General features: G+C 29.6%; 13 protein-coding genes across 13 annotated transcripts; 7 read left to right on the top strand and 6 right to left on the bottom strand. All coding sequences in view use genetic code 12, as the record gives it.

The window, feature by feature from the left end:
• Positions 1–631: 631 nt before the first annotated feature.
• Positions 632–1,567, bottom strand: KGF55_003658 (protein transporter YIF1; the record flags this gene model as incomplete). The annotated part of the gene is made up of 1 exon (XM_051758476.1): positions 632–1,567. The coding sequence occupies one exon, from the start codon at positions 1,565–1,567 to the stop codon at positions 632–634; it is 936 nt and encodes a 311-aa protein (XP_051614030.1).
• A 1,146-nt stretch (positions 1,568–2,713) lies between these two features.
• Positions 2,714–4,141, top strand: TPS1 (alpha,alpha-trehalose-phosphate synthase (UDP-forming) TPS1; the record flags this gene model as incomplete). The annotated part of the gene is made up of 1 exon (XM_051758475.1): positions 2,714–4,141. One exon carries the CDS (start codon positions 2,714–2,716, stop codon positions 4,139–4,141), a length of 1,428 nt encoding a protein of 475 aa, XP_051614029.1.
• Positions 4,142–4,199: 58 nt separating this feature from the next.
• On the bottom strand, positions 4,200–5,732 carry KGF55_003656 (uncharacterized protein; the record flags this gene model as incomplete). The annotated part of the gene is made up of 1 exon (XM_051758473.1): positions 4,200–5,732. One exon carries the CDS (start codon positions 5,730–5,732, stop codon positions 4,200–4,202), a length of 1,533 nt encoding a protein of 510 aa, XP_051614028.1.
• Positions 5,733–6,394: 662 nt separating this feature from the next.
• On the bottom strand, positions 6,395–7,543 carry PTC4 (type 2C protein phosphatase; the record flags this gene model as incomplete). The annotated part of the gene is made up of 1 exon (XM_051758472.1): positions 6,395–7,543. One exon carries the CDS (start codon positions 7,541–7,543, stop codon positions 6,395–6,397), a length of 1,149 nt encoding a protein of 382 aa, XP_051614027.1.
• Positions 7,544–8,134: 591 nt separating this feature from the next.
• On the top strand, positions 8,135–9,163 carry KGF55_003654 (uncharacterized protein; the record flags this gene model as incomplete). Its single annotated transcript, XM_051758471.1, has 1 exon — positions 8,135–9,163. One exon carries the CDS (start codon positions 8,135–8,137, stop codon positions 9,161–9,163), a length of 1,029 nt encoding a protein of 342 aa, XP_051614026.1.
• A 307-nt stretch (positions 9,164–9,470) lies between these two features.
• On the top strand, positions 9,471–11,102 carry KGF55_003653 (uncharacterized protein; the record flags this gene model as incomplete). The annotated part of the gene is made up of 1 exon (XM_051758470.1): positions 9,471–11,102. One exon carries the CDS (start codon positions 9,471–9,473, stop codon positions 11,100–11,102), a length of 1,632 nt encoding a protein of 543 aa, XP_051614025.1.
• A 456-nt stretch (positions 11,103–11,558) lies between these two features.
• VMA2 (H(+)-transporting V1 sector ATPase subunit B) lies at positions 11,559–13,097 on the top strand (the record flags this gene model as incomplete). The annotated part of the gene is made up of 1 exon (XM_051758469.1): positions 11,559–13,097. The coding sequence occupies one exon, from the start codon at positions 11,559–11,561 to the stop codon at positions 13,095–13,097; it is 1,539 nt and encodes a 512-aa protein (XP_051614024.1).
• A 137-nt stretch (positions 13,098–13,234) lies between these two features.
• ACO2 (aconitate hydratase) lies at positions 13,235–15,619 on the bottom strand (the record flags this gene model as incomplete). The annotated part of the gene is made up of 1 exon (XM_051758468.1): positions 13,235–15,619. The coding sequence occupies one exon, from the start codon at positions 15,617–15,619 to the stop codon at positions 13,235–13,237; it is 2,385 nt and encodes a 794-aa protein (XP_051614023.1).
• Positions 15,620–16,005: 386 nt separating this feature from the next.
• KGF55_003650 (uncharacterized protein) lies at positions 16,006–16,413 on the bottom strand (the record flags this gene model as incomplete). Its single annotated transcript, XM_051758467.1, has 1 exon — positions 16,006–16,413. One exon carries the CDS (start codon positions 16,411–16,413, stop codon positions 16,006–16,008), a length of 408 nt encoding a protein of 135 aa, XP_051614022.1.
• Positions 16,414–17,384: 971 nt separating this feature from the next.
• On the top strand, positions 17,385–19,766 carry KGF55_003649 (chromatin modification protein; the record flags this gene model as incomplete). Its single annotated transcript, XM_051758466.1, has 1 exon — positions 17,385–19,766. The coding sequence occupies one exon, from the start codon at positions 17,385–17,387 to the stop codon at positions 19,764–19,766; it is 2,382 nt and encodes a 793-aa protein (XP_051614021.1).
• A 1,905-nt stretch (positions 19,767–21,671) lies between these two features.
• On the top strand, positions 21,672–21,971 carry RBR1 (Rbr1p; the record flags this gene model as incomplete). The annotated part of the gene is made up of 1 exon (XM_051758465.1): positions 21,672–21,971. One exon carries the CDS (start codon positions 21,672–21,674, stop codon positions 21,969–21,971), a length of 300 nt encoding a protein of 99 aa, XP_051614020.1.
• A 2,183-nt stretch (positions 21,972–24,154) lies between these two features.
• On the top strand, positions 24,155–24,775 carry RBR2 (putative lipase; the record flags this gene model as incomplete). Its single annotated transcript, XM_051758464.1, has 1 exon — positions 24,155–24,775. The coding sequence occupies one exon, from the start codon at positions 24,155–24,157 to the stop codon at positions 24,773–24,775; it is 621 nt and encodes a 206-aa protein (XP_051614019.1).
• Positions 24,776–24,922: 147 nt separating this feature from the next.
• KGF55_003646 (uncharacterized protein) lies at positions 24,923–26,482 on the bottom strand (the record flags this gene model as incomplete). The annotated part of the gene is made up of 1 exon (XM_051758462.1): positions 24,923–26,482. One exon carries the CDS (start codon positions 26,480–26,482, stop codon positions 24,923–24,925), a length of 1,560 nt encoding a protein of 519 aa, XP_051614018.1.
• Between the last annotated feature and the right edge of the window lie 209 nt (positions 26,483–26,691).

Here is a 26,691-nt window from a genome sequence, read left to right as displayed (position 1 = left end):
AAAAGTTAATTGTATGTAGGTACGGATGTACAAAGGATTTTTGTTATGCTTCAAAGGATTTTTGTTATGCAAAGTTGGTTTGTTTGTTATGCTATATTACATTTTTTGTTATGCTAAATTGGATTTTTTTGTTATGCAAAATTGCATTTTTTTTGTTATGCGAAACATGTTAGCATATCAAAAAATCTGAAACATCCGTACCTCAGAAACATTTAGCATATCAAATTATTAGTTAAAAGCATAACAAATTAGTTGAAACATCCGTACCTACGAGAAATATAGCGTGACAAAAGATCTGAAACATCCGTACCTATCTTTTGCAAAACATCCAAACCGCAGATTTACGGTTTATTGTATATTCATTACATTTAAGTTACGGTGTCTTGATCCTAAAAAAACGGCAAGTTGATCATATGAAACATCTATTATTCACCGTAATGTAAACCAAATAAGAACATTCATGAGCATGAGACAATACTCTTACAATCTTCAAAATCAAAAAGTCAATGACTTATTAAAAAGTTTTTTTAAATAAATATATACAAACCTATAATTACATTTCGATAATTGAATCAAAACTTATTGATAAATTACCGAAATTCTATTAAAAACAATAAAAGTAAAAAATGTATTATTTACTCATATAAAGTATAATTAATCCTTGAATTAATACTGAATAAACAAATAAAAATTGAATCCTTATTTTTCTTTGTTTACTTGTAACATTATTATTTACTGTAGTATTAGTTCCATTTGTTGGTAAAATTATAAATCTTAACAGTCTCATTAAAAATACTGATAAACTTATAATAAAAATAAAAACAATTAAATAATAAAATATACCTAAATATGATCCAAAAGTATGTTTTAAAATTAAAAGCATTATAATTGAAACATATTTATATCCAGCAAAACTTATAATATCATAAATTTTAATTTGTGAACAATTTAATAAATATAATCCAATTTTGAAAATAACAACATCTAATATTGAAAAAGCTAAAGTTTGTGAAGCTAAATAACCAAATAATTGAGGATGAAATTCACCATTTAAACCTTGAAATGCTGCCCAAAGCAAAATATAAGTTATAAATGACATAATAGGAATATATAAATCAGGAGCATTAATATCATGTGAAGGAGGTAAATATTGATTTATACCAGTTTCTTTTGTACTAATTCTACTCCAATCTTTTTGTTTAAATGGAAATAAAATTAATAAAATTTTTTTAAATACATATGAATTACTTACTTGAAAATAATATTTAATATCACCAGAAATAGTTCCAAAATTATCTTGTATATATTGATTTGATTGTTGAAAACCTGATCTTGCAAATTGTGATGCTAATGCTGCAGCTGGATCATTTAAAAAATTAAATTGATTTGGTTGTTGTTGTTGGTGTGGTTGATGTTGTTGATGTTGACTAGATGAACCGGGTTGGTGTTGCTGATGTTGTGGATGAATATTTGCTGGAATTGGTTGTGAATAATGAGGTTGTGGATGTTGTAAATTAGATTGTTGTTGTTGATATACATCGTTAGAATACCCATATGGATTGGACATGACGGATTTGTTATTTTCTGATGTAATTGCCAAGGTATTAATTATTTACGCTCTCTATAGTTTATTCTTTTATGGTTTGGGTGTTTAGTGTGTTATTTTGATAGGATAGTCTTCACTTGGATCTGTTTATTATTATTGTATAGAAATTCAATATATTAATTTTTTGCTGTCAAAATTGTAGACTGCCTAATTAAGTAATCAGTGGTCAAGTAGTCCAACCAGCACGCACGTACACATAAAAAAAATACCTTTAAAATTGTTTTAGATAGGAAGGTAAGAGAAGAAAGTTAAATGAATAAGTGTTAACACTGTTATAATTTCAGTATTGAGCAAAGCATGTCATTCTTTGACTTTTTTAAAACTTGGTTCGATAACATTCGGTGTTTGAAAAATTCAGCCTCGTATAATTCCCTCATTAAATTTATAAGAAAATCGGAGTTTGAAGAATCTATTAGTATTTTCATATATGAGTAAGATAGACAAATTAAGTAAGCTAAGTAGACTACATAGTAATTAAAAAACTTTACTTTTGATAGAATAATTGGTCTGACTAAAATTGCAACTTCTACTTCTTAATTATTATCATTTACTAGTAACTCGAAGATCAATCTAATTTTTATTCATTGCCCCTTAATTTTTTTTTTTTTAATTCTTAGCTCAAGATTGGGTTTCAATTAATTTTAAACAATTGAAAAAGCAATTCAATATAGGGGAAAGTTAAATAAGAAATGAACTACCCAATTGAACGGTTATGTGAATTATTTTTATGACTTATGCATTGAGTTGAACCTATTATACAACTTAACATTCAACAGCAAACTTAAATAATAAAACGAAAATAAAAAAATTTCGATTTATTAACTTTTGTGTAATTAGATGAAATTCTAAATCAAATCTTTTTTAAACATTCTAATAAGATTCTATTCTTCTTCTATAATATTTTCAATCACCATCTACTGTGATTATACTCATTCATTGTAAAGAATACTCAAGTCAAACACATTCTCATACACTCAACAAATCATCAATTGACTTAAAAAAAATCTCACTATCTATACTTATCAATTCACTTTATTGCAAAAATTACAACCCACGCACACCTAAATAAATAAATAAATAAATAAACAAATCAATTCAAATTAAATAATGGTAGAAGGAAAAGTATTTGTAGTATCTAATAGATTACCAGTAACCATAAAAAGAAAAGATGATGGTACATATGATTATTCAATGTCATCAGGTGGATTAGTAACAGCATTACAAGGTTTAAAAAAATCAACAGAATTTCAATGGTTAGGTTGGCCAGGTTTAGAAATTCCAGAAAATGAACAATCAAAAGTAAATGAAGATTTAAATTCAAAATTTAATTGTACAGCAATATATTTAAGTGATACAATAGCAGATTTACATTATAATGGATTTTCAAATTCTATATTATGGCCATTATTTCATTATCATCCTGGTGAAATGAATTTTGATGAAAATGCTTGGGCAGCATATATTGAAGCAAATAAAAAATTTGCTATTGAAATTTCAAAACAAGTTGAAGATAATGATATGATTTGGGTTCATGATTATCATTTAATGTTATTACCAGAAATGTTAAGAAATGAAATTGGTACCACCAAAAAAAATATAAGAATTGGATTTTTTTTACATACTCCTTTTCCTTCATCTGAAATTTATAGAATTTTACCTGTTAGAAAAGAAATTTTAATTGGTGTTTTAAGTTGTGATTTAATTGGGTTTCATACTTATGATTATGCAAGACATTTTTTAAGTTCAGTTTCAAGAATTGTTCCAAATGTTAAAACTTTACCAAATGGTATTGAATATGAAAATAGAAATATTAAAATTGGTGCTTTTCCCATAGGAATTGATGTTGATAAATTTATTGATGGATTAACTAAATCCAATGTTAAAAAAAGAATTGAATCTTTAAAAAATAAATTTGAAGGTATAAAAATTATTGTTGGAGTTGATAGATTAGATTATATAAAAGGAGTTCCTCAAAAATTACATGCTTTTGAAATTTTCTTACAACAAAATCCAGAATGGATTGGGAAAGTTGTTTTAGTTCAAGTTGCTGTTCCTTCAAGAGGTGATGTTGAAGAATATCAAAGTTTAAGAGCAACTGTAAATGAATTAGTTGGTAGAATAAATGGTCAATTTGGTACTGTTGAATTTGTACCGATTCATTATATGCATAAATCAATACCATTTGATGAATTAATTTCTCTTTATAATATTAGTGATGTTTGTTTAGTAAGTTCAACAAGAGATGGTATGAATTTAGTAAGTTATGAATATATTGCATGTCAACAAGATAAAAAAGGTGCATTAATATTATCAGAATTTGCAGGTGCAGCTCAACTGTTAAAGGGATCAATAATTGTAAATCCTTGGAATACAGAAGATTTAAGTGATGCAATAAAAGAAAGTTTAACATTACCTCAAGAAAAAAAAGATTTTAATTTTCAAAGATTATTTGACTATATTTCAAAATATACTAGTGGATTTTGGGGTGAATCTTTTGTTAAAGAATTATATAATTGTCATTCAAATAAGGATTAATATATAGAAAATTTTGTTTGAGGAAAAGAATTATTAAATCATGGAATTAATATTACTATTAATCAAGAATATCATTATTTAAATGTAGTATATTTTCTTCAGTTAATAATAATCTGTTATCCTTAAAATGCAGTATTCGATTTTGTTGTAGATGTTGTTTTTGCTTTTGTTGTTCTTCTTTTTTCTTTAGTTCGTTGAATTGATCTTCAGGTATATTAATAACTTGAGGTCGAATTCCTAATTTTCTTAATAATTCATTATTATTATTTAATATTGATGATGTATAATTTAAATTCAGTTGTTTTAAAATTTTACTTTGACTATATAATGAAGATTCAGGTAAATTTGATTTTGGAAAATAAGGTTTTCTCTGTGATGTAGTATTTGTTTGTTTTTGATTTTCTTTGGTTGGAGAATTTGAATATTTCAGTTGTTTCTTGTTGTTGGTTGTTTGTGTTTGATTTTGATTATTTTCTTGTTCATAATGACTAATATCTTCTTTTATGTTCTTTGCAGAACTAAAAGCTGTCATTAAATAAGGTAATTCTTCTGAAATAGTTGATTTATACATGTTTGAACTTGAACTATAATCATAAATTGATGATGAATCATGTCGAAGATGATCATGTTTTTGATGAGTTATTGAATGAACCATTGGTAATTGAGTTGATGAAGTCATTGAATATTCTGAAAATGTTTCATCTGGACTTTGAGAATCTTTTCCATTTGAGGAGGTGTCATCATCGTCAAATAGTGATGTTTGAGGTCTAGATATTGGAAGATGTTGTTGTTGTACATCATGAGTATGTTGCTGTTGTTGCTGTTGTTGTGATCGCGTATTACTTTCTTCTAATTCTCTTAATTGATCATGTTCTTCAATACTTTTATCAATCATTTTTTCTAATTTATATTTTTCAAACATTTTCTCTAAATCATTAATAACTGCTAAACATTCATATTTTTGATCAAAATCATTTATTAATATAGCATCATTTAATTGTTTTAAAAGTGATATAATAAAAGTTTTATAATAATCAATTGTTTCATTATCATTATCATCTTTATTTAATAATTCTAAATCTCTACCAATTAAAATTAATTTTGATTTTGAATATGATATAGATAATTGTTCAATAACTTCATTTTTTAATTTTATAATTCTTAATATTAATGAAGTTAACATAGTTCCATCATCAGACATTAAATCTCGTATACTCAACATCTTGGAACTTTTACTTATAAAATCAATATCTGATGAAATTTTAATCATTTTATGATTTAATTCAATACATATATTCATAACTTTATCTGCAATTCCAGTATTAAAAATTTTAATATTATCATCTTTATTTGCAAAATGAGTATCTGAATTATAATCTAATGATAAAAATTCCCAACTTTTAAATTTTAATTGAATTTTTTCTAAAGTTTGTAAAATTATAAATGATGATGAACATAATTTATTTAATTTTCTTTCTGAAATTTCTTGAATTAAATGAATGATTTTTGAAGACTTTGTTTGATCTTTATTTAAATTTGGATCTTTTATTAAAGATATTATTGGATCTTTATAAGTTTCTATATCTGTCATGAGTAAACCTTTTGTTTATGCGTGGTTTTTAAAGATGTATGTGATTTATGCAAATGTTTATGAAGAATGTTTTTTTAAATGTTATGATAAAATGCTATGTGATGTTATAGTGAGGCTTGATTATAAAAACAAGGTCTTTAAATTGAGATAGTTCATTTGTTAGTTACTAGTGTTTAAAGATTTAAATGAAAATTAAATAATGTGCTTGCTATGAAATAGTATATGCGATTAAAATTATGCTCAAGACTTGAATTCCTACTTTTTGATAAATTTATAAATGCAATTGAAAGTAATTTGAAATATTATGCTAATGAAATGAAATATAAAAATGCCCTTAGTTTGAAGTTGAAGTTGGTTGCAAAGTAATATTATTTCAAATATTAGTAGATCAAAAGTTTAAAGGGTTTATTTTTTTAGCCTAAGAATTATTATTAGAACTTCTTTTTATCAGTCGATCTTTTAGATCACGTGACTAATAATATATAGTCGGATATATATTATTAGCATCAAAATAATAGGTATAGGTATACAGGTTAGCAAAACTAATTACAAATTTAAAACTACATTGTAAGATTGAGAGTTCAATCTCATTCTCCGTATCCTTAAATATTAAGATCATCTCTATTCACATGTATAAATACAAAACTATAATTTATATTATTTTAATGTAAACCTTTTTCTTTTTCAATTTTAAAAATCATTTCATTATACCAATCTTCTAAACTTGTTTTTGGATGTAATGCAATTATTAATAATGTCATATTATCAAATCCTATTCCTGTATAATTATTTGCCATTGTTAATGTATCATTTAAAATATATTCAATAATTTTATTTAATTTCCAACCTAATACTATTTTATCCCTTATAAGTTTTATTAATTGATCATTTTTAAAACAATCCCATATTCCATCACATGCTATTACTATAAATTCTGGTTCTGGTAATACTTTTAAATCATATATTAAAATATCAGGTTCAACCGTTACTTGAAATAATTCAGGAGGTATATGTATATAGTCTTGATCTGTTTGAGAATGTTTTGATAAAAGTCTTGGTTTTTCATCTGATTGAATATTATTATTTTGTTGTTTATAAAAATTTTCTTTATTCCGTATAACAAATTTATTTAATGTTGATGTGAGATATGGAGTCTTGAATTTAAAATCTCCTATAGCTCTACTTAATGCTAGTATTTCATTTATTCTATTATTAATGACGTACCCATTTGAATTTTCTATTCGTACTCTTTCACCAATTAAACTAGGTTTTTGATCAAATGATAAAGTTTTTGCACAGCCTTGATTTGTAGATAGGATACACCTTGAATCTCCTGTGTTTGCAACATAGATTTTATTGTCTATTATAGCACATAGTATACTTGTTGATCCACAATTAACCATACCTTGATGATGTGATAAATCATGATCAATTTTGAAAAATGCATTTTTTAATATCTTGAAAACTTTTTGATTCATCGTTGATACTTTGTTCAGTTTCAATTGTCCATTCTCCTTTGACCTCTCATTTCCTTCTCTTTCCTTATTCTCAGTTTCGTCTTTCAAATGTAGTAATTGTTTAAAAATTGCCTTTGGTAAATGTTCAGCTACATATTCAGAACATTGTTTACCACCATGACCATCAAACACCCCAAATACCGCTACGGTTTCATCCTCATTTATCCTTATACCGTGTGCATCTTCCATTGTCATTCTATAACCTTGCATTGATCCAACACAATATGATAATCTAGTATGAATTTTATAATCCAATTCTTTCTCCTCAATTGGATGTGATAATAATTGTCCCATTTTAATTTTTAAATTAACAGTTGATGTGATTTGTAAAAGTTATATAGCCTTGATTAGGTATGCTTTAAATAAAATAATTTAACGAATGATAGTTTGAATAATGACTTTAATTGATGGATTATATTGGCTTGAATATTCAAATCATGTATACGTAATGCGAAATACAGCAAATATATGATTATTTGAAGTAGTAACGGGTGCTAAAAGTTCTTAGATTGAATCAATTACACTCTATCAATTTGACTAAATGCGATTTCGATTTTATTGTATTGCGTGATAAGAATTATCGGTTAAAAGATAAATGATTTTGAAGTATACATGATCGGAAGACTAAAAAATTTAGTCTACTTATTAGACAATTTTATTTAAATTACCCCTTAAAGTTTTGACAGATAGCTACCACTTGCTCTACCGCTTAAAATATCAAATTTGTAGAAAATTAATTTCGTAATTTATTAAATAATTACCCCAACATTCACATTCGTTGTAACGAAACCTACTATTATTGTTACCATCAACATCCTTTCAAAAATTGATTGAATTTCTTTTCTAATCTAAAGGTGTATCACTTAACCATAGATTAAGTCTACCATGTTATTTCCGGTCATAAATAAAAACTCAAAAGATGGTGATAAGAACTATAAGGCACCAACTACTTTTCCAATAGGTCCATTTAAAAAATACAAACATAATCCTATAATGACACCGGATCCTAATATTGAATTTGAAAGTGCTTATTTATATAATGCAACAGCAATAGTAGTTGAAGATCATGTTATAATGCTATATAGAGCTCAAAATGCAGCAAAATTATCATCAGTTGGAATTGCATGGTCAAAAAATGGAACTGATTTTACTAAGTATAAAAAACCAATAATTACAGCTACGGAACCATATGAAGAAGGTGGCGGAATTGAGGATCCAAGAATTGTACGTGATCCCAAACTGAAATTATTTATAGTCACATACACTGCATATGACTTAAAAACAGCAAGATTGTGTGTAGCAACTAGTGAAGATTTATTTCATTGGAAAAAAATTGGTCCAGTTGTTCCTTCTAATTGGGTAGATCTAGCATGGATTTCCAATAAAAATTCTTTAATAAGGTACAATTGGCTGAAATCAGGAGCAATTTTCAATGAAAAGAATAAAGAAGATGGAAAATATTATATGATTTTTGGAGATTCTCAATTACATCTTGCTGAATCTGATGATTTGATACATTGGAAAGTTAGTGGTGATTTCAATAATAATATATGGGCAAAACACATTTTCAATAGAGAAAACAAATTAATTGAAAGCGGTCCAGCGCCAATCAAAATGGCCGGTAAGAATAACCAATGGATTTTCATATATAATGCTGCAACTACCGGTGGAGAAGATTTACCAAAAGACACTTACACTGTCAATGCAATGTTAATTGATTATGATAATATCAAACAGGGCCCAATTGCAAGATTAGAACACCCGATTTTGAAACCTGAACTGCTCAATGAAGTTGAAGGACAAGTAAACCGGGTTGTATTTTGTGAAGGTATTGTTCAATTTAAAGGAAATTGGTATTTATATTATGGTCAAGGTGATTCAGAATTAGGAGTTGCAATTGCTCCTGTAACATAGACTAAATTAGATAACTTAGCAAAAAATAAAAGTAAACAATCTAGAGAAAGAACTTTACACTGATTATTCTTTACTTTAACTTCTCTAAGTCGTGATGTCTTTTCAAGAGAAACGAGTAAGCATATGAAGTTCTTAATTAGATAACGATTATATATATACGGTCGTGTTCCAAGAAACAATTTTGATAAGCACAAATCCAAAATTTCTATCACAAAAACTGATATATCAATTCGCTAAAAAATAGTTAAATTTACACCAACTTCATTAACTAATTATTTCAACTATTATCAAATGTTTCTCACTTGGAATGCAAAACGGAAAACATGAGACTAATAATTCTAATGGTCTACTAACAAATTTGGATTCACTTGTGGATCAATATCAAGAACAAGCTAGATATGATGATGACTTATTGAAAAAATATGGGGAACAGGTGAACCAAGTGTTCAAGAATGTGAAGCATTTATTAATTTCAAATGATCAATCTCAAATTCAAATTGATTTGCCATACAAGTCTTCAGTATCTTCAATTTCTTTGAAGATTTTATCTACTCAGCTAAACAAGTTAAGACTTCTTGATACCAAACTAAAAAATGAATCAATTGACATTGCAAAGCAAAAAATGGAGAAAAAAATAAATAAGTTGGAGTTGGAAAAGTCCAAGACTGAGAATCAAATTAGTTCCATTCGATTGAAACTTTTAAAGAAGGAATCAGAATTATTTACTAATTATGAAAATGAACTCTTAAATCTAGATAAAGAAATTAAGGATTTTGAAAATGTGAAAATAGCACAGGTTATAAAGCAGTCATCAAAGTTGCAAATTGACAGGTTTCTTGTGCTAATTGACTCGATTATCCAAAAAAATGATAAAAAACTACTATTTTATTATCAGATTGTTTTGAAAACACAGGAATATCTAGGATATAACTTAGTATCAATTAATCAGTTTCTTGAAAGAATTATCGTATTTCAATGTCAACTAAATTCAATATTCAAAATGAAATTACCATACTTGAGCCAACTTTGCAAATATTTACCTGATTCTAAATTTTATGATTTATTGAAAAGGAAAGAAATGATGATGACTGGTGGGTATCAGCAACATCATGAAAACAATTCACTGACACTGCCTAATCATACACCAAACATAGACAACTTTTATGAAGAGGACGCAAAAGACACGAATGACACTCCACCAAAAGAAATTAATAATGCAACTGAAAAAATCATAAAATTGGGTGAAGAATATAAGCTACCGCTATCATCAAAAACTCTTAATTATCAAAGAAGAGCTGCGAGGTCATCTTCTGTCACATCAACAACCTCTACGTCCGCATCAATTGAGCCAGCGGAATTAAATAGTATTCCAATAATGAGGGAAAACACATCACCCTTTTCGAATAATTTTAAAAAAATAACTATTCCTCATAAGATTATAAATAAACCTTTCAATAAACTTTCAATAAAGGACTTTTTTGAATTCTTGGTAATAATTGTCAAAATTATTATAAATTTTCAACAAATACTAAAATATTTCAAGGTCAATACTGATGATTATAGTATGGAAGATTGGTGTGACATGGAAAAATTGCTTAGTGAAATATCTAATCAAGATCAATTAAATCTAAGATTAAATAACGACGCAACTTTATCTAATCCAAAACCAAGCACATCTCTTCCAAAAAAATTAAATGCAAAATCAAATTTCCAATTCCTACTAGAACATGTATATAAATCAATAATTATGTCTCCCTATGCACAAAAGCAACAACATCATATGAATAATAATAAGTTGATTGGATTACAAAATTTGAATTTCAAAAATTTATTCTTAAATCAAATACTGCCCAATTTTAACATGGGTGAGGATTATGATGGGTTAGATAATGAATTCAGAAATAAAGATGAATGGGATTTGATTAGTGAGATTTTATAGATGTATATAGGTAAAAGTAATTTATGTTTTTCATGAATTTCAAGTGACATTTCGAATCCTCTAGCTCTTACTTTGATGTAATTTCATATTTTTTCGTGTAAATTTTGTTCAAAGATTTGTAAATTGATCATTCAAAACTTAATTCATGTTTCAGCCTTGCAATTAATTTAGCCTAGCTAAAAAGGTAATAATATGTTACTGACCTCAGAAGCTGGCACAATTGGGCCATTATTCTACCGTAGTATGATCTGATTTATAACAGATACAACTTCATCAATACTTTAAGCCAAATAAACTATTGCTGCACGGATGTGTTAGCTATCAAATTTGTAGTGCGTTCAGCAACAACAAAATTAATTAATCTCAAAAGGATTGAAATACTTTGAATTTGTGAGATAATCAATTTTTGACTTCAATTCATTAACATCATTTCAAAATCCATCACATACAACCAAAATGTCACTTTCCAATAAAGAATTATATGAATTGAACAAGAAAGCAGTAACTCAAAATTTTAAAATCAAACCAAGACTCAATTATAATACAGTTGCAGGAGTAAATGGTCCTTTAGTCATATTAGATCATGTTAAATTTCCAAGATTCAACGAAATTGTAAACTTGACATTACCAGATGGTTCAATCAGACAAGGGCAAGTTTTAGAAATTAGAGGATCAAAGGCGATAGTTCAAGTGTTCGAAGGTACTTCAGGTATTGATGTTAAAAAGACAAAAGTTGAATTTACAGGTGAAAATTTGAAAATTCCCGTAAGTGAAGATATGTTAGGACGTATATTTGATGGTTCAGGTAGAGCTATAGACAAAGGTCCTAAAATTTTTGCCGAAGATTATTTAGATATCAATGGTTCACCAATAAATCCATATGCAAGAATTTATCCTGAGGAAATGATTAGTACTGGTATTTCAGCAATAGATACTATGAATTCAATTGCAAGAGGTCAAAAAATTCCAATTTTTTCAGCTTCTGGTTTACCACATAATGAAATTGCTGCACAAATTTGTAGACAAGCTGGTTTGGTTCGTCCAACTAAAGATGTTCATGATGGTCATGAAGAAAATTTCTCAATTGTGTTTGCAGCTATGGGTGTTAATTTAGAAACATCACGTTTTTTCAAACAAGATTTCGAAGAAAATGGTTCTTTAGAGAGAACCTCATTATTTTTGAATTTAGCAAATGATCCAACAATTGAAAGAATTATTACTCCAAGATTGGCTTTAACTACTGCAGAGTTTTTAGCTTATCAAACTGAAAGACACGTTTTGACAATCTTGACCGATATGTCATCATATGCTGATGCATTGAGAGAAGTTTCTGCTGCTAGAGAAGAAGTGCCAGGAAGAAGAGGTTACCCAGGTTATATGTATACTGATTTGTCAACGATTTATGAAAGAGCAGGGAGAGTTGAAGGTAGAAATGGTTCAATTACTCAAGTTCCAATTTTAACTATGCCTAACGATGATATTACCCATCCAATTCCAGATTTAACTGGTTATATTACTGAGGGTCAAATTTTCGTCGATAGACAATTAAATAATAGGGCGATTTATCCACCAATTAATGTCTTACCATCGTTATCTCGTTTGATGAAATCAGCTATCGGTGAAGGTATGACAAGAAAAGATCATGCAGATGTATCAAATCAATTGTATGCTAAATACGCTATTGGTAAGGATGCCGCAGCTATGAAAGCAGTTGTTGGTGAAGAAGCATTATCAACTGAAGATAAATTATCATTAGAATTTTTAGAAAAATTCGAAAAGAATTTTATAAACCAAGGTCCATATGAAAATAGATCCATTTTTGAGTCATTAGATTTAGCTTGGTCATTATTAAGAATATACCCAAGAGAAATGTTGAATAGAATTAGCCCTAAAATCTTGGATGAATTTTATGGTAGAGATAGAGATCAAGACGATGACGATGAAGAGGATGAAGAAGAAGATGATAATAAAAAAAAAGATTTAATTGATGCTTAGAGAAATTAATTATAGACTTTAAAACCATAAATTCAAAATAAATAAATTGTACGTTCATTTCATAAACCTCATTCAACTTCTTTTCTATCTGTATAGGTATACACGTCTACGCATCCAAAAACTATTTACATCTAACTTTAAGCAGTTCGTTGCTCCTCAAGTCTTTTTTGATTTCCAATATAGTTGATAGCAGAACCGGCTTTGAAGAATTCTATTTGATCTTTCGACATAGTATGCTTAGCTATAATTTCAAATTTCGATCCATCGCGTTTAGTAACTAATAATTTTAATGTTCCCCCATTATCTCCATTTTGTTCAATCATATTTTTCAAATCGACAGTTTCAATCAAATCTCCAGCTGATATTAAATCATAATCTGATTCATTAGCAAAAGTCAATGGTAACATACCTTGTTTTTTCAAGTTTGTCTCATGAATTCTAGCGAAAGATTTAACTAGTATTATTGAACCTCCTAAAAATCTTGGTGATAAAGCAGCATGTTCTCTAGCAGATCCTTCTCCGTAATTATGTTCAGCTACAACTATCCATGGTCTTCCATCTGCTTTCCATTTCATCATTAATTCTGGAATTCCATATTGATCACCATTCAAGTCATAAGCCTTATTTACTTCTTGAGTTTCCTTGTTTACAGCTCCAATTAAAGTATTATATGAGATGTTTTCTAAATGTCCTTTATATTTTAACCAGACACCAGCTGCTGAGATATGATCTGTAGTACATTTGCCTTCAACTTTAAGTAAAACATTAGTGGCTAATTCTTCACCTGACCAAGGTTCAAATGGTTCTAATAATTGTAATCTATCTGACTCAGGGCTAACGCTGACAGCTATTTCCGGTTTAGGTTGTGGGTTAGCTTCAGGATAAAATTCTTCTCTACCTTTAATGAAACCCTCTTGAGGTAAATCTTCACCTTGAGGTGGTTGAAACTTGAATTTTTCACCATTGGCCAATTCAATTGAGTCAGTAATTGGATTGAAATTTACATCTCCTGAATATATCATCGCCGTAACCATGTCTGGTGACGTCAAGAAATTCATTGTATTTCTGTTACCATCATTTCTTGCTCTGAAATTCCTATTGAAACTTGTAAAAATAGCATTATAATCGGTTGAAGTCTTTGAAACATCTTGTCTATCCCATTGACCAATACATGGACCACAAGCATTAGCCAACACTATTGCTCCATTCTTTTCAAATGTATTTATTAAACCATCTCTCTCTATTGTTGCTCTAATCTGTTCTGATCCTGGAGTTACAAAGAATGGAATTTTAGGTTTTAATCCTACATTCTCAGCTTGTTTTATGATTGAGACAGCCCTTGACATATCTTGGTATGATGAGTTTGTACATGATCCAATTAAACCAGCTGAAACAGTTTCTGGCCAACCTTCTTTTTCAGCAGTTTCACCAAATTTCGAAATTGGTGTTGATAAATCTGGTGTAAATGGTCCATTAACATGTGGTTCCAACTCCGACAAATTAATTTCTATAACTTTATCATATTCTGCACCTTGATCAGCTTGTAAAAATTTAAACTGTTTATTAACTTCATCTGCAGCATTTGCAATAGGTTCTCTATTAGTTTGGGCCAAGTATCTTTTGTGTGCTTCTTGATATGGGAATATAGAGGTTGTTGCACCAATTTCAGCTCCCATATTAGTGATAGTGGCCATTCCGGTACACGATAAATTCGATACACCTTCACCAAAATATTCAACAATGTATCCAGTACCTCCTCTTACAGTCAAAATTCCTGCTAATTTTGTAATTACATCTTTTGGTGAAGTCCATCCTGACAATTTACCAGTTAATTTAACACCCATTATTTTGGGGGCTTTTAATTCCCACGGAGTACCAGTTAAAGCGTCAACAGCATCAGCTCCACCTACACCAATAGCAATGGCACCTAAACCACCAGCATTTGGTGTATGTGAATCTGTACCCAACATCATTAAACCTGGAGCAGAAAAATTTTCCAATACAATTTGATGAATGATCCCTGAACCTGGTCCCCAAAACTGTATACCGTATTTCTCACCACAACTCTGTAAGAAGTCAAAGACTTCTTTATTTGTTGCAATTGATTTAGTTAAATCTTGAGATGCTCCATCTTTACCAACAATTAAATGATCACAATGTATGGAAGCTGGAACAGCTGTTGAGCTCATTCCACATGTCATGAATTGCAAAAGAGCCATCTGAGCGGAAGCATCTTGCATAGCTACTCTATCAGGACTTAATTTTAAATATTGTTGACCTCTTATATCCCCTACGTTTGATGACGTTAAACTTTCCTCGACATCATATAAATGAGAATATAGTATTTTTTCAGCCAAAGTTAATGGTTGTTTCACTATTTTTTTAACCGTTAACAATTTATCAATCAATTTTGAATATGGTGGAGTTCTTGATACATATTCTTGTGGTACTTGGTAGTTGAAAGATTGAGTCGCCAAAGATCTTGTACCAGCTCTTTGTATTGATGATGTAGCTCTTAACATGATAAAATTGAGCTGTTGGAACGGTCTAAATAGTAAATGATTGTTGAAAGTAAATTTCTAAATGGGTAAAGCGTATGATGAACCAATAAATTTATCAATAGATATGATTACAATACACAAATAAATTTTTACATTACACAAAATAAATTTTTCAGATTTTTCAGTATGAGTAATAGTCATAGAATTTACCGCGCCAGACTGTAAGTATAAATGTAGATTAATAGCTTAATACGTTCAACAATATTAGGGATTAAGTTAAACTCCATGAGAAAGATACAGCAAAAGACATACAAAATATTGTTGATCATTTAAACATTATATTTGCTTGTTACCAACGTTTCAGCACATCAGTAACAGTCTATAAAGTGTACTCCATCGCCAACTTCTTATTCAAATCCTCTCCAAGCTCTATTAACCCAACCACAATCACGTATATTATCATCTTTAGCATCAATTTTGAAGTTGGTATTTATATCATTATATCTATCACTAATTCCCTCTCCTGCTGGTTTTGAAATGCATATATATTTACCATCTGGTAAAAAACATCTTAATTGAGAAGAAGGATATGGACAAGGACAAAATTTAGGGGCTTGGACACATATTCCAGTATCTGGACATAAATAGTGATCACACTTTTGATTTAGCATCATACTTTCATATTCTTGTGGATTTTTAACACCTTGATTTTGTCTTTGATTATTTCCTCCGAATTGATTATTTATAAAATCAAATAGATTTGCGGACACTAGTGATATAGCTATTAGTTGAAAACATAGTATGTTTAAAAACATTGTGATGAAGTCGAAGGTTGATAATCTTGATGTGTTTTATTGATTGATTACAAAAAAAACACGTCAAAGTATTATTATCGATAGAGATGATCGCTACCATCTTACATAGTCTTGAGCATTTATTGTCTTTCGTGAATATGCCAACAACAAATTCTTATTCAAAAAGAAAATGAGCCATCTCGAGTAAGGTAAATATTGCTGGAACAAGGTAAGTAATAAAGCTCTAAAGTAAGTATGAGCAACAACATTCAATTTACTGTAAGCCGCCATTGATTAACCAAAAAAAAATAATATTGGGGCGAACTGGGAATCGAACCCAGGGCCTCTTCGAAATTTATGCTCAGGAGAATAACCCAAACGAAGAATCATACCACTAGACCATTCGCCCAAATTTTTAAAAATTTTTATTGCAGAAAGCGGAGATAGTACCAAAATACGACAAATTTTGAAGGCAAGACTTAACACTTTTGGTCGGTGCTTGCCTGTTGTTGCTTAGAATCGATTATCTTGTTACTCAATCAATAACAGTTGGCTATCAGCTTAAATTGACAAAACACAAGTATAGAGCTCTTACATGGCTCCGCAACCGAGAGCACATATTCTTTGAACTATGGAGTGGTTAATAAATTCAAAAATACAGTTTCATTTTTATTATTACTACTAGTTCTTTTAGATTTGGCACAAAATTTGTTACATTTCACCTTAAAAAGCTTGAATCCGCTAACACTTCCATAGACAGGTTAGTAACCTGCGTATCCTTGAGCTGTAGTCATTATGCTTATACCTCTTAACATTTAGAACTCATACAAAATTCCAAAACAAATGCATCTTCAAGTCGTGTGAAACATAGAAATAAGATAATTTTCAAAACAAAATTAAACTATCGTGTTTGAAGTTGTAAACCCATTTACGCTTGTAATATATTGAATATATCAAACTCAAAAAGATTCCTAGCTTCAAATATATGAAAAATGGCCGGAGAAAAGCCAACTGTAAATAATCAATCATCAAATAATCCGTCAAATGTAGCAAATTCTTTACCAATATCACAACCTACACAACAATCACCAATTCAACCTCAATCTCAACCACAACCACAAATTGCACACCAACAACCAATTCAGCGTACCCAACAACAACAACAGCAGGTAAGGGCGAACCAACCACAATATTCACAAGCAGACTTGAATCGAATAGTTTTAGAATACTTGAATAAGAAAGGTTACCATAGAACTGAGACAATGCTAAAATTAGAAAGTACAAATACACCTACTCCAGCAAGTCCAATTCCTGTCACACCAGCAACTACGACACTAGCGGGACCGAATGAGTTAGAATCAAAGAATCAAACTTTAAAAACTCAACTAGATGCGAATGAAAAAGAACTCAAGGATTTGAGAGATAAACAATTGAAGATTGAAAAAGAACTTCAAGAGACTAAAGATAGAGAAATCAAATTATCCAAAGAAGCAGATTTAAAAGAATTGAAAATCTTGGAAGCTAAAGTAAGGATTGAAAATGATCCAGAAACTTATTTTACCGCGTATTCGATGCTAAGAAAATGGGTTGAAAGCTCTTTGGATTTATATAAACCTGAATTGTCAAGAGTATTATATCCATTATTTATACATAGTCTATTAGATTTAATAACAAAAGGATACGATGTGAAAGCAAAACAATTTTTTGACAGATTTAAAATTGATCATGAGATTTTACATGGCGTTGAGTTGAAGGCATTTGCTGGATTATCATTACCAGAGCACTTAAAGGAGAGTGAAATTGCAGTTGCATATCGAAAACACAAATATAGAATTCTAGTTTCAAAAACATCATTAAATTTGTTGCTATATTTCTTACATGAAAATGAAGCTGTTGGAGGTGCAATTTTAATTAGAATGATTAATCAGTATTTGGATCCTGTGCTATCGAAAAATAGGCCCGATAAAATAGATCAAGAAGGCGAAGCAAATCCTGAAGAAGGTATTTCGGAATATATTGCAGATACCAATGAATTAGAGAAATTTAACGGGGAGAAAGAAGTGAAATTAGGTAAGTTACCATTAGATGCAGAAGATAGTAAAGAAATAGAGGCAGAGTTGAAGATTAAAGATGAAAAACTCGATCCTGTCAATGGAAAAACTTTAACTGAAGAGTTCATAGAGATGACGAAACCAGAGTCTGATTCACCTGCAAAAGAATCTTTACCTTTACCCCTAAGAGATTCAACAGATATTAAAAAGCTAATAATGCAGGTTGAAGATTCAAGATCAAAAATAAAGCTAGGTGCAATACAAGCAAGTTCACCTTCTGTTTGTATGTATACTTTTCACAATACAAACAACGACATGACATGTATTGCTTTTAATGACGACTCAACTTTGGTTGCAGCAGGTTTTCAAGGAAGTTACGTTAAGATATGGAGCCTCGATGGGAAGCCTCTTCAATCGGCTTTAAAAAGAGATAGAAAACAACATCAACTTCCTGAAAACTGTAAAAAATTGATTGGTCATAGTGGTCCAGTTTATGGGCTTTCATTCTCCCCGGATAATAAGTTTTTAATTACATGTTCAGAGGATAAAACAGTTAGACTTTGGTCATTGGACACATTCACTGCATTAGTTTCATATAAAGGTCATAATCAACCAGTATGGGATGTCAAATTTTCACCATTTGGTCACTACTTTGCAACTGCATCACATGATCAAACAGCAAGATTATGGGCTACAGATCATATTTATCCATTACGTATATTTGCTGGTCATATAAATGATGTTGATTGTGTTGAATTTCATCCAAATTCAAATTATGTATTTACTGGATCGAGTGATAAAACTTGCAGAATGTGGGATGTTCAAAATGGTCATTGTGTTAGAATATTTATGGGTCATACTAGTGCAGTCAATTGCTTGGCTGTTTCACCTGATGGAAGATGGTTAGCTAGTGCAGGAGAAGATAATGTCATAAATTTATGGGATATAGGAACTGGTAGAAGATTGAAAGCAATGAAAGGTCATGGTAGGTCATCAATATACTCATTAAGTTTTTCAAAAGATGGTACAATTTTGGTCAGTGGATCTGGTGACAATAGTGTTAGAGTTTGGGATGTAAAGAAGAACACAAATGATGCAGGACCAGAACCAGAAGCTTTTGTTAATGACAACAATAGTAATGGTCTTGGAGTAAAAGGAGAGAATCCCGAGGAATCCAAACAACAACAACAACAAATAAGTAGACGAGATGTTATTGCAAGTAGCGACCATATGACTGCTTTTTTCACTAAAAAGACCCCAATTTTCAATGTTCATTTCACAAGAAGAAATTTATGTTTCGCAGCAGGAGCATTTCAAGGTTAATAGACTTTTCAGGAATTATGACGTTTATTTTTGGAAAACTATACTCGAAGTTTTGAGACCTAAAATGAGTTAAAGTAGAATTGAGTTTCATATGATACGGATTTTCCATAATCTAATGATTGGTTTTTGAATGTGAGATGATTATGTTATAATATCAGAAAGATTCCTTTCGTGGATGACTACAACTTAATTTGATGATGATTAAGGTATTATACGGGCGTGCCTAAACTATGATGCGATGATGATGACATAACTGATACGAAGATGAGTAAAACTTGAGCACGAGGATTAGATACTTTTCAAATAATTAGCCAAAAATAAACACTTCTTAATTTTTTAAGATCCGCCTCACGAGAGCCACATAAATTTACATATTGAATAGTAGTTCGTACAATTTCCCCTTACAGATCTAAATTATATTACTAAATTCGCATTTCTCTTTTAACAATTCTTCATCACTATAAAGCAGGTTCGTATTTAATTTAAATACTGAGTGTGTTTCAGTCAAAGAAAACTGTGAGGGAAAATATTGCACAAAAATGTAAATTAACTTTAAATCAGCAATATCCCAGATATGAAGATGTTGAAAGTAGCATGGAACAGAGACGTTGGCTCCAGACCTGGGCATGTTAAATGAAGGATGGACGTGGTTTTAGTGGGACCTACTTTTGATGTAATTGCTGCGCAGCGATGTTTGTGAATTTCATTTGTTTAATTTACAATCTACATTTATTTGCTTTTTCCCCATATTTTTTATTAGAAATTCCATCGAATAATTCGAGACGTCATCTTCGTACAATAATTAAAATTATTTTTCTTGATTAACTAGCTATTAATTTACAGCTAAAATAGATAAAAATTTAATGCTTTCTAAACGTTCCTCAATCAATTAGACAAAACAAAAGCCGTTTTTCATTATGGAAACTCCTCTGGGATTTAATTCATAATCTCTTTATTCAGTGTGGGACTTTACTCTAGGTTAACAAAAAGACATTCAAACTTTCTCGAACTAATCCTAGGTAAGATTAAGAAGAAATGCATTAATTGTTCTGCAAATAAATATTATAAAATTGTAAAGTAATAAATCATAGTTCAATACATACTTTCATGTATTGCTATTCAGTCAATCGCAACTTATTTTGGAACACGAGACAATGAAACAATTATTTGGTCTGATAATTTTAATGCAAATTTCACAATAATTTGTAATTTTGTAATTTTGTATATTCTGAATTGTATATCAATTTAACTCGTTTTACATAAATTCTCGACCGGATGGGATGAGGATGGCCAGGATGGGGATGTCTGCTAGGTCGACAGTTTTACTTTTGTGTTACTTAAAAAAGCGAATTTTTGAGAGTACCCTGTAATTTTGATTCAGTTTCACTCCTATTTTAAATTAACTTCTCAAATTCTTGCTAAATTATTTATATTTACTTCAAATAATATTCATTGGCTCATGTCAATTACAATTGATTCTATAATTAGCATCATTTCTAGATTATCTCCCGGTAAGCCATCTTTATCCCAAGGACTGAATAAATTATAGGAGTAAATATTTTTTTAGCCTAAAATTTGGGAGAGTTAACCTTGAGCGATTAAAATTATTATGGCATGGCTTTTGCTATTAAAATTTCACATTTTTATTCTACACAATTAAATATGTATAACCTCTTAAACAATTGAATAATTTCCAAAATATATTATTATACTTTTGCACAATTTTTCATTACCAAATTGGAATATTTAGCAAAGTAAACATTGACCGATTTATTACTCTCTATTTTGAAATTCAGAATATAAATATTTAATAAAATTCCTCAGATTTTCTACAACGTAACCCACACTTTTTTTCAAAATCCATTTCAACTTTCAATTTATCAAGTTTGTATTAATATTCGAAACATGCAATTTTCAAAAACTTTAATCTTATCAGCCATCTTTGTTGCTGTTAATGCTGCTGATTCATCATCAGGTGGTATTGCTGCTGCAGCTACTTCAAAAGTTTCATCAGCTGTTGCAGGTGGTGCCTCATCAGTTTCATCTCAAGCTAGTTCAAAAGCATCTTCAGCTACTGGTGGTGCTGCCTCACAAGCTAGTTCAAAAGTTTCTTCAGCTACTGGTGGTTCATCAAGTTCAAAAGCAGGTGCTGCTGGTGTCGGTGCTGGTTCTTTAGCCGCTATTGCTGGTCTTTTATTATTATAATTTGTTTCTAGTCTATAATTGATCAATAAAATAACAAAGTAAACTAACTTTTATTATGAATTCATTTGACTGTAGATTGAATTATTATTTCACTATCTTATATGTCTCTCATACCAACATCGTTTCACTTACAATTTCTTTCCTGTAATTATTTCAAAAGAGGCATTTTTTTAAACGTTCAGACGTTAGTTGGAAAGTTGAAACTAAATAAATCAATGAGTGCATACAAATTTTATTGAAAATTCTTTGAATCCAGTTGATATAATTTGTTTAGGTACATTCATTTTGCAACTTTTTTTTAAAAAAATTAAATTTACGAGATCTTAAAAAAAAAAACGTTTCATTTATTTTTCTTGGCACAGGGGATTCAGAACCATCGAAATTGGCTGAACAAGAGCGCTAGGACTTATTAATGTTAGTTACCTACCAATTTTATCACTTTCACTCCACCTGAATACGCTATTATCAACTAATCATTAATAGCCAAATTTCCACTCGCCTTAGCAGAAACGTGGAAACTTTTCTATTTTTAGATTTTATTTAAAAAAATCGTGGAGGCTTTTTTCTTTGGTTAATTCTTATTTCATAAAGAAAATGTAGGCACGACGAACTATGTATACAAATAGGAGAAACTATTAGTCTAGCTTCATGACGGGCATGCAAAAAATTTATAGTCTGAAACATAATTCATTTAAAACTTCGTTTCTCTGTTCTAACCCCAAGGTTTATAACATATGAGATAGACGTATCAGACTTAAAAACAAAATTAGTCCTCATCATAAATCCCAAGCAATTGTTTAAAGTAGACAAATCTCTATTTAATTTCAAATTTTTAGGTTAGGCTCTTTCCATTTTTAAAATCTTACGGAAATGGATAGGGCCGAGCCTGTATCATTCTAGGTTAGAAGTATAACCAAACCAAAATTTGAAGTTTGCCTTTAAATAAGCTAGTCGAGCTTTGGCTGATAGAGCCAACCAATGTGCATAAAATCTACATTCACGATATGGATTTAAATTTTCCGAACGATGTGATCCTTTTCAGCAAATACAAAGAATCTCAATTAAAAAGCTAGAGGGTGTTCATTAAATTTGAGAAGGATCAAAACTTGAGTTGAATGAAATTAAAATTAGATTAACGTTACTATCAACAACCATCATCAACACTAATCGAAAAAAAATCTGATATTCCGTATAAAAAAGGAATTTTAAATAATGAAGCTATTAATGAACTTGGAATTTTAATTAAAGATTTAAAAATAACAACACAACTTTTACTTCCAGAACTGTAAAACAGACATTACCAATGAACAATCAATTTAGGCACACTGATATCTTGTTATCTGAAAGTTTCCAAGCTAACAACTATTTCATTCAAAAGATTAGACCTAACTTTACAGTTTCAACTTCAAAAACGAACTTTCTCGAAAAATCCAATTCCAGTATTAAGATCTTTAGTGTGACTAAATTCATGTGATTGATTTAGTTCTACTTGAACAATCCTCATTGACATCTCTTCTCTTGTAGTTCAATCTGTATATATATCTTAGTTCTTAGGTCTCATACGATAAGAAAGGAGGCTGAAGAAATCACAGGATATTATAATGAAAGAGTCTATTAAGAACCGATATAGATTATTTTCCAACTAAATTAAAACAGTGTTTTACTTTGAATTGTGAAGTGACTCACACATAAAGTTGAATTAGAATGAGGGACTTATCATGTAAAGACTAACTCAACTGATCATGTTAATTTTCAAATGAAGCTCAAACATAATATTCATAACTTTGCAACAGTACTGCATATAACAAAAACGTCAAAACTTCTGTAAATTAAACTTCCAAATCAGGAAATAACTTTGGCTTTCCAAAATTATTTTAAAACAATAAAAATAAGAACTTGAAACTAATTAGGTAAGAAAGTAATTTTGAAAATATTTATACTACCGTTATATCGTCGAATATATAGAGTAAGCATTACAGTTTAATTCAAAGAAAAAGTCATCGAAAAGAAAACAACTATAACATTACAAATTTTTCATCACATTTCTTCCTCACATCAAAATTGCACCACTTTTTAAATCCATACCCCAGATTATAAATATAAATATCACCCAAGCAGAAAAAAATAGCTAAAAATATTCTACAACACTCATATCATACACATATCGTTAAATCAAATAAAATATGAAATCAACATCTATAATTACTATAATAACCTTACTTTATGCAACACTAATTAAAGCAGCAGATCAATCAGAAGTTGCATTTTTCACAGCCTTAGTTGGTGATTTTCAATCTCATAAAACAGATTATATAAGATTTTTTGGTACAGCCACAGGTATACCTGGAGCTTTGTCTACTTTAGCTACTCAAGTTTTAACATATACAGATACTTCATATACTACATTATTAGATTCAAATCAAATTAATATTGGAGAAGTTGAAAGTTATGCAAGTAATATTCCTTGGTATACTAGAATTCAATCCGAAGCTGGTGAAGGTGGTTCTTCAGGATCAGGATCCGGCTCAGGCTCAGGTTCAGGCTCAGGTTCAGGTTCGTCATCAAGTCAATCTACAAATGGAAATACAGGATCAACATCCGCGGCTGCTGGTTCTTCATCAAATGCCCAACAAGCTACTACGTCGGCATCATCGTATGATCCGCAAAATACAGTAGATTCATCAAATGCAGCAGTAGCAGCCGCAAGGTCTGCAGATGCTGCTGATAGATCTTCTGCTTTCGGTACTACATTAAGTATATCATTAAGTTCAATAATTGGATCTTTAGCTATTGCTTTATTATAATTATAAAAAAGACGGTGATTGAGATACATATTACAACACAATGATAAATGTTTTCAATTCGTTCGTTTACACAATACTCTATTAGGTCAATAGATTATCTTTATATACCCACATACATAATACAAAAGTTTGTTTTTTCTTTACATACTAAGCAGTTATCAATAATTCCAAATACTTTAAATTCCATAGTAAATTATCTTGACAATCCACAGGCACGTTATTTAATTCTTGTGATGAAACATCATAAATATCTTCTCTAGTATGATTAATTAAATCTTTTAAATTTGTATTAAGTAACTTCAATCCATATTCAAATTCTTGATTCATTATTATATATTTCGAAGAATCTACTTGAATTTTCTCATTATTTTCATCTTTTTGACTATAGTATAGTGAAAATTTATGTATATTCGAGTCGCTTGTTTTACCTAAAATTGGGTATGAGGATGATTTATGATCTATAATATAGTATTTATAATTTGAATATTCCATTTTGTATGTTAATGGTGTTAAAGTGATTCGTGATATTACTTGAATTATATGAGTAATAAATGCAACACATGTATTTATCTGCAATATGTTAAACTGATGTAATTGCTGTATATCGTTGTTAAAATCGTGTTTATAATATATATTGCTTAAAGTCTTGGAATTATAATAACAAATATCTTTCAAATCTTTATAATTTGGAGGAAATTGGAACCCTAGTATGTCAAAATCTGAAGACACCGATGACTCAACAAATGAGGAGTCAGTTATTGGAAAAATTTCGTTGATAACCATGATGTCTTTCTTTAACAAAAGTCTAATTTCTTCTTTCATCAAATCTTTATTATTTTTCATAGTTTCCAACTCGTGATTAAATATCTCAATTTTATCATTTACCATATCCCTAACATTTTCAAAATCTAGTATGAGTTTTTTGTTATCGTTATATTCTTGTTTAACTTGATGTAATTTAACATTTAATGATTCAATTTTGAAGTTAATTAATTCCAAATCTTTATCTAATTTAGCGCATTTTATTTTCAATTGATTTATTAAGATAGGTAAGGTGTTGACATTACAATCGTCTACATCTCGAAGATACTTGCTTATTTGTTTCTTCAACTTGTATTTCGAGGAGTTCAATTCTTTAATTGATTTATATAGATTATTTATTGAACGCATTTGATCAAAAGTATATGACGGTACTGGTTTCAAGTAATGGGTATGCGGAATACTTTGAAGTATCGATGATCGCGAGTTCGGTATTACCATGTTTTCGAAAGTAAACCATTTATCATTTAATTCCAAACAGATTGAATTATCTTCAAAATGATCCATTGAATCATCATCCTTAAATTGATTGAATGGTTGAGCTACATTTAAATTGATTTTATATTGACATAGTATATTCCACGAAGATATATTGGAATAGAACCATAATTTCAAAACAAATTTATAAACATAAGGTGGAATGAATGGTAATTGGATTTGAAACTGAGGATTCATTTCATTTTCCACAATGTTGCTTGTATATAACAATATTTCACTTTTGGGTAATTGAATAGTTATTAATGTTTTAAATATTCTATTATTGGAATAATCAATCAATTGACGCTGATCTTGAAATTCATCCGTAAAGTTCGATGATGTTGTTATTGTTAAAACTGTGCTCCTTCTTCTCCCTAGCCTCTTGTACGGATATAACCCTTGCTGACTCATATGCGATTGATGTGTTTGATCTACTTTACATAGGTTGTAAAACTTAATTGATTGTAGGTCTTTTAATTTCCGTTTAGTAAAGCTGTTTGGCAGCAAAGATTTGATTTTATTTTCTTCACCGTCGCCATTCATTACAATTCATTTAGTCTGCAAAGTGTATTTGAAATGCTATTTCAGTGATTAGGTAATTGTTGTTAATGCTAAACGGA

The sequence above is a fragment of the Candida pseudojiufengensis genome (assembly GCF_024610245.1).
Source record: "Candida pseudojiufengensis strain CBS 10847 chromosome Unknown scaffold1, whole genome shotgun sequence".
NCBI classification, from domain to species: Eukaryota; Fungi; Ascomycota; class Pichiomycetes; order Serinales; family Debaryomycetaceae; genus Lodderomyces; species Lodderomyces pseudojiufengensis.
The sequence above is the reverse complement of the archived record's forward strand: the minus strand, read 5'-3'. Positions and strand labels throughout refer to the sequence as shown.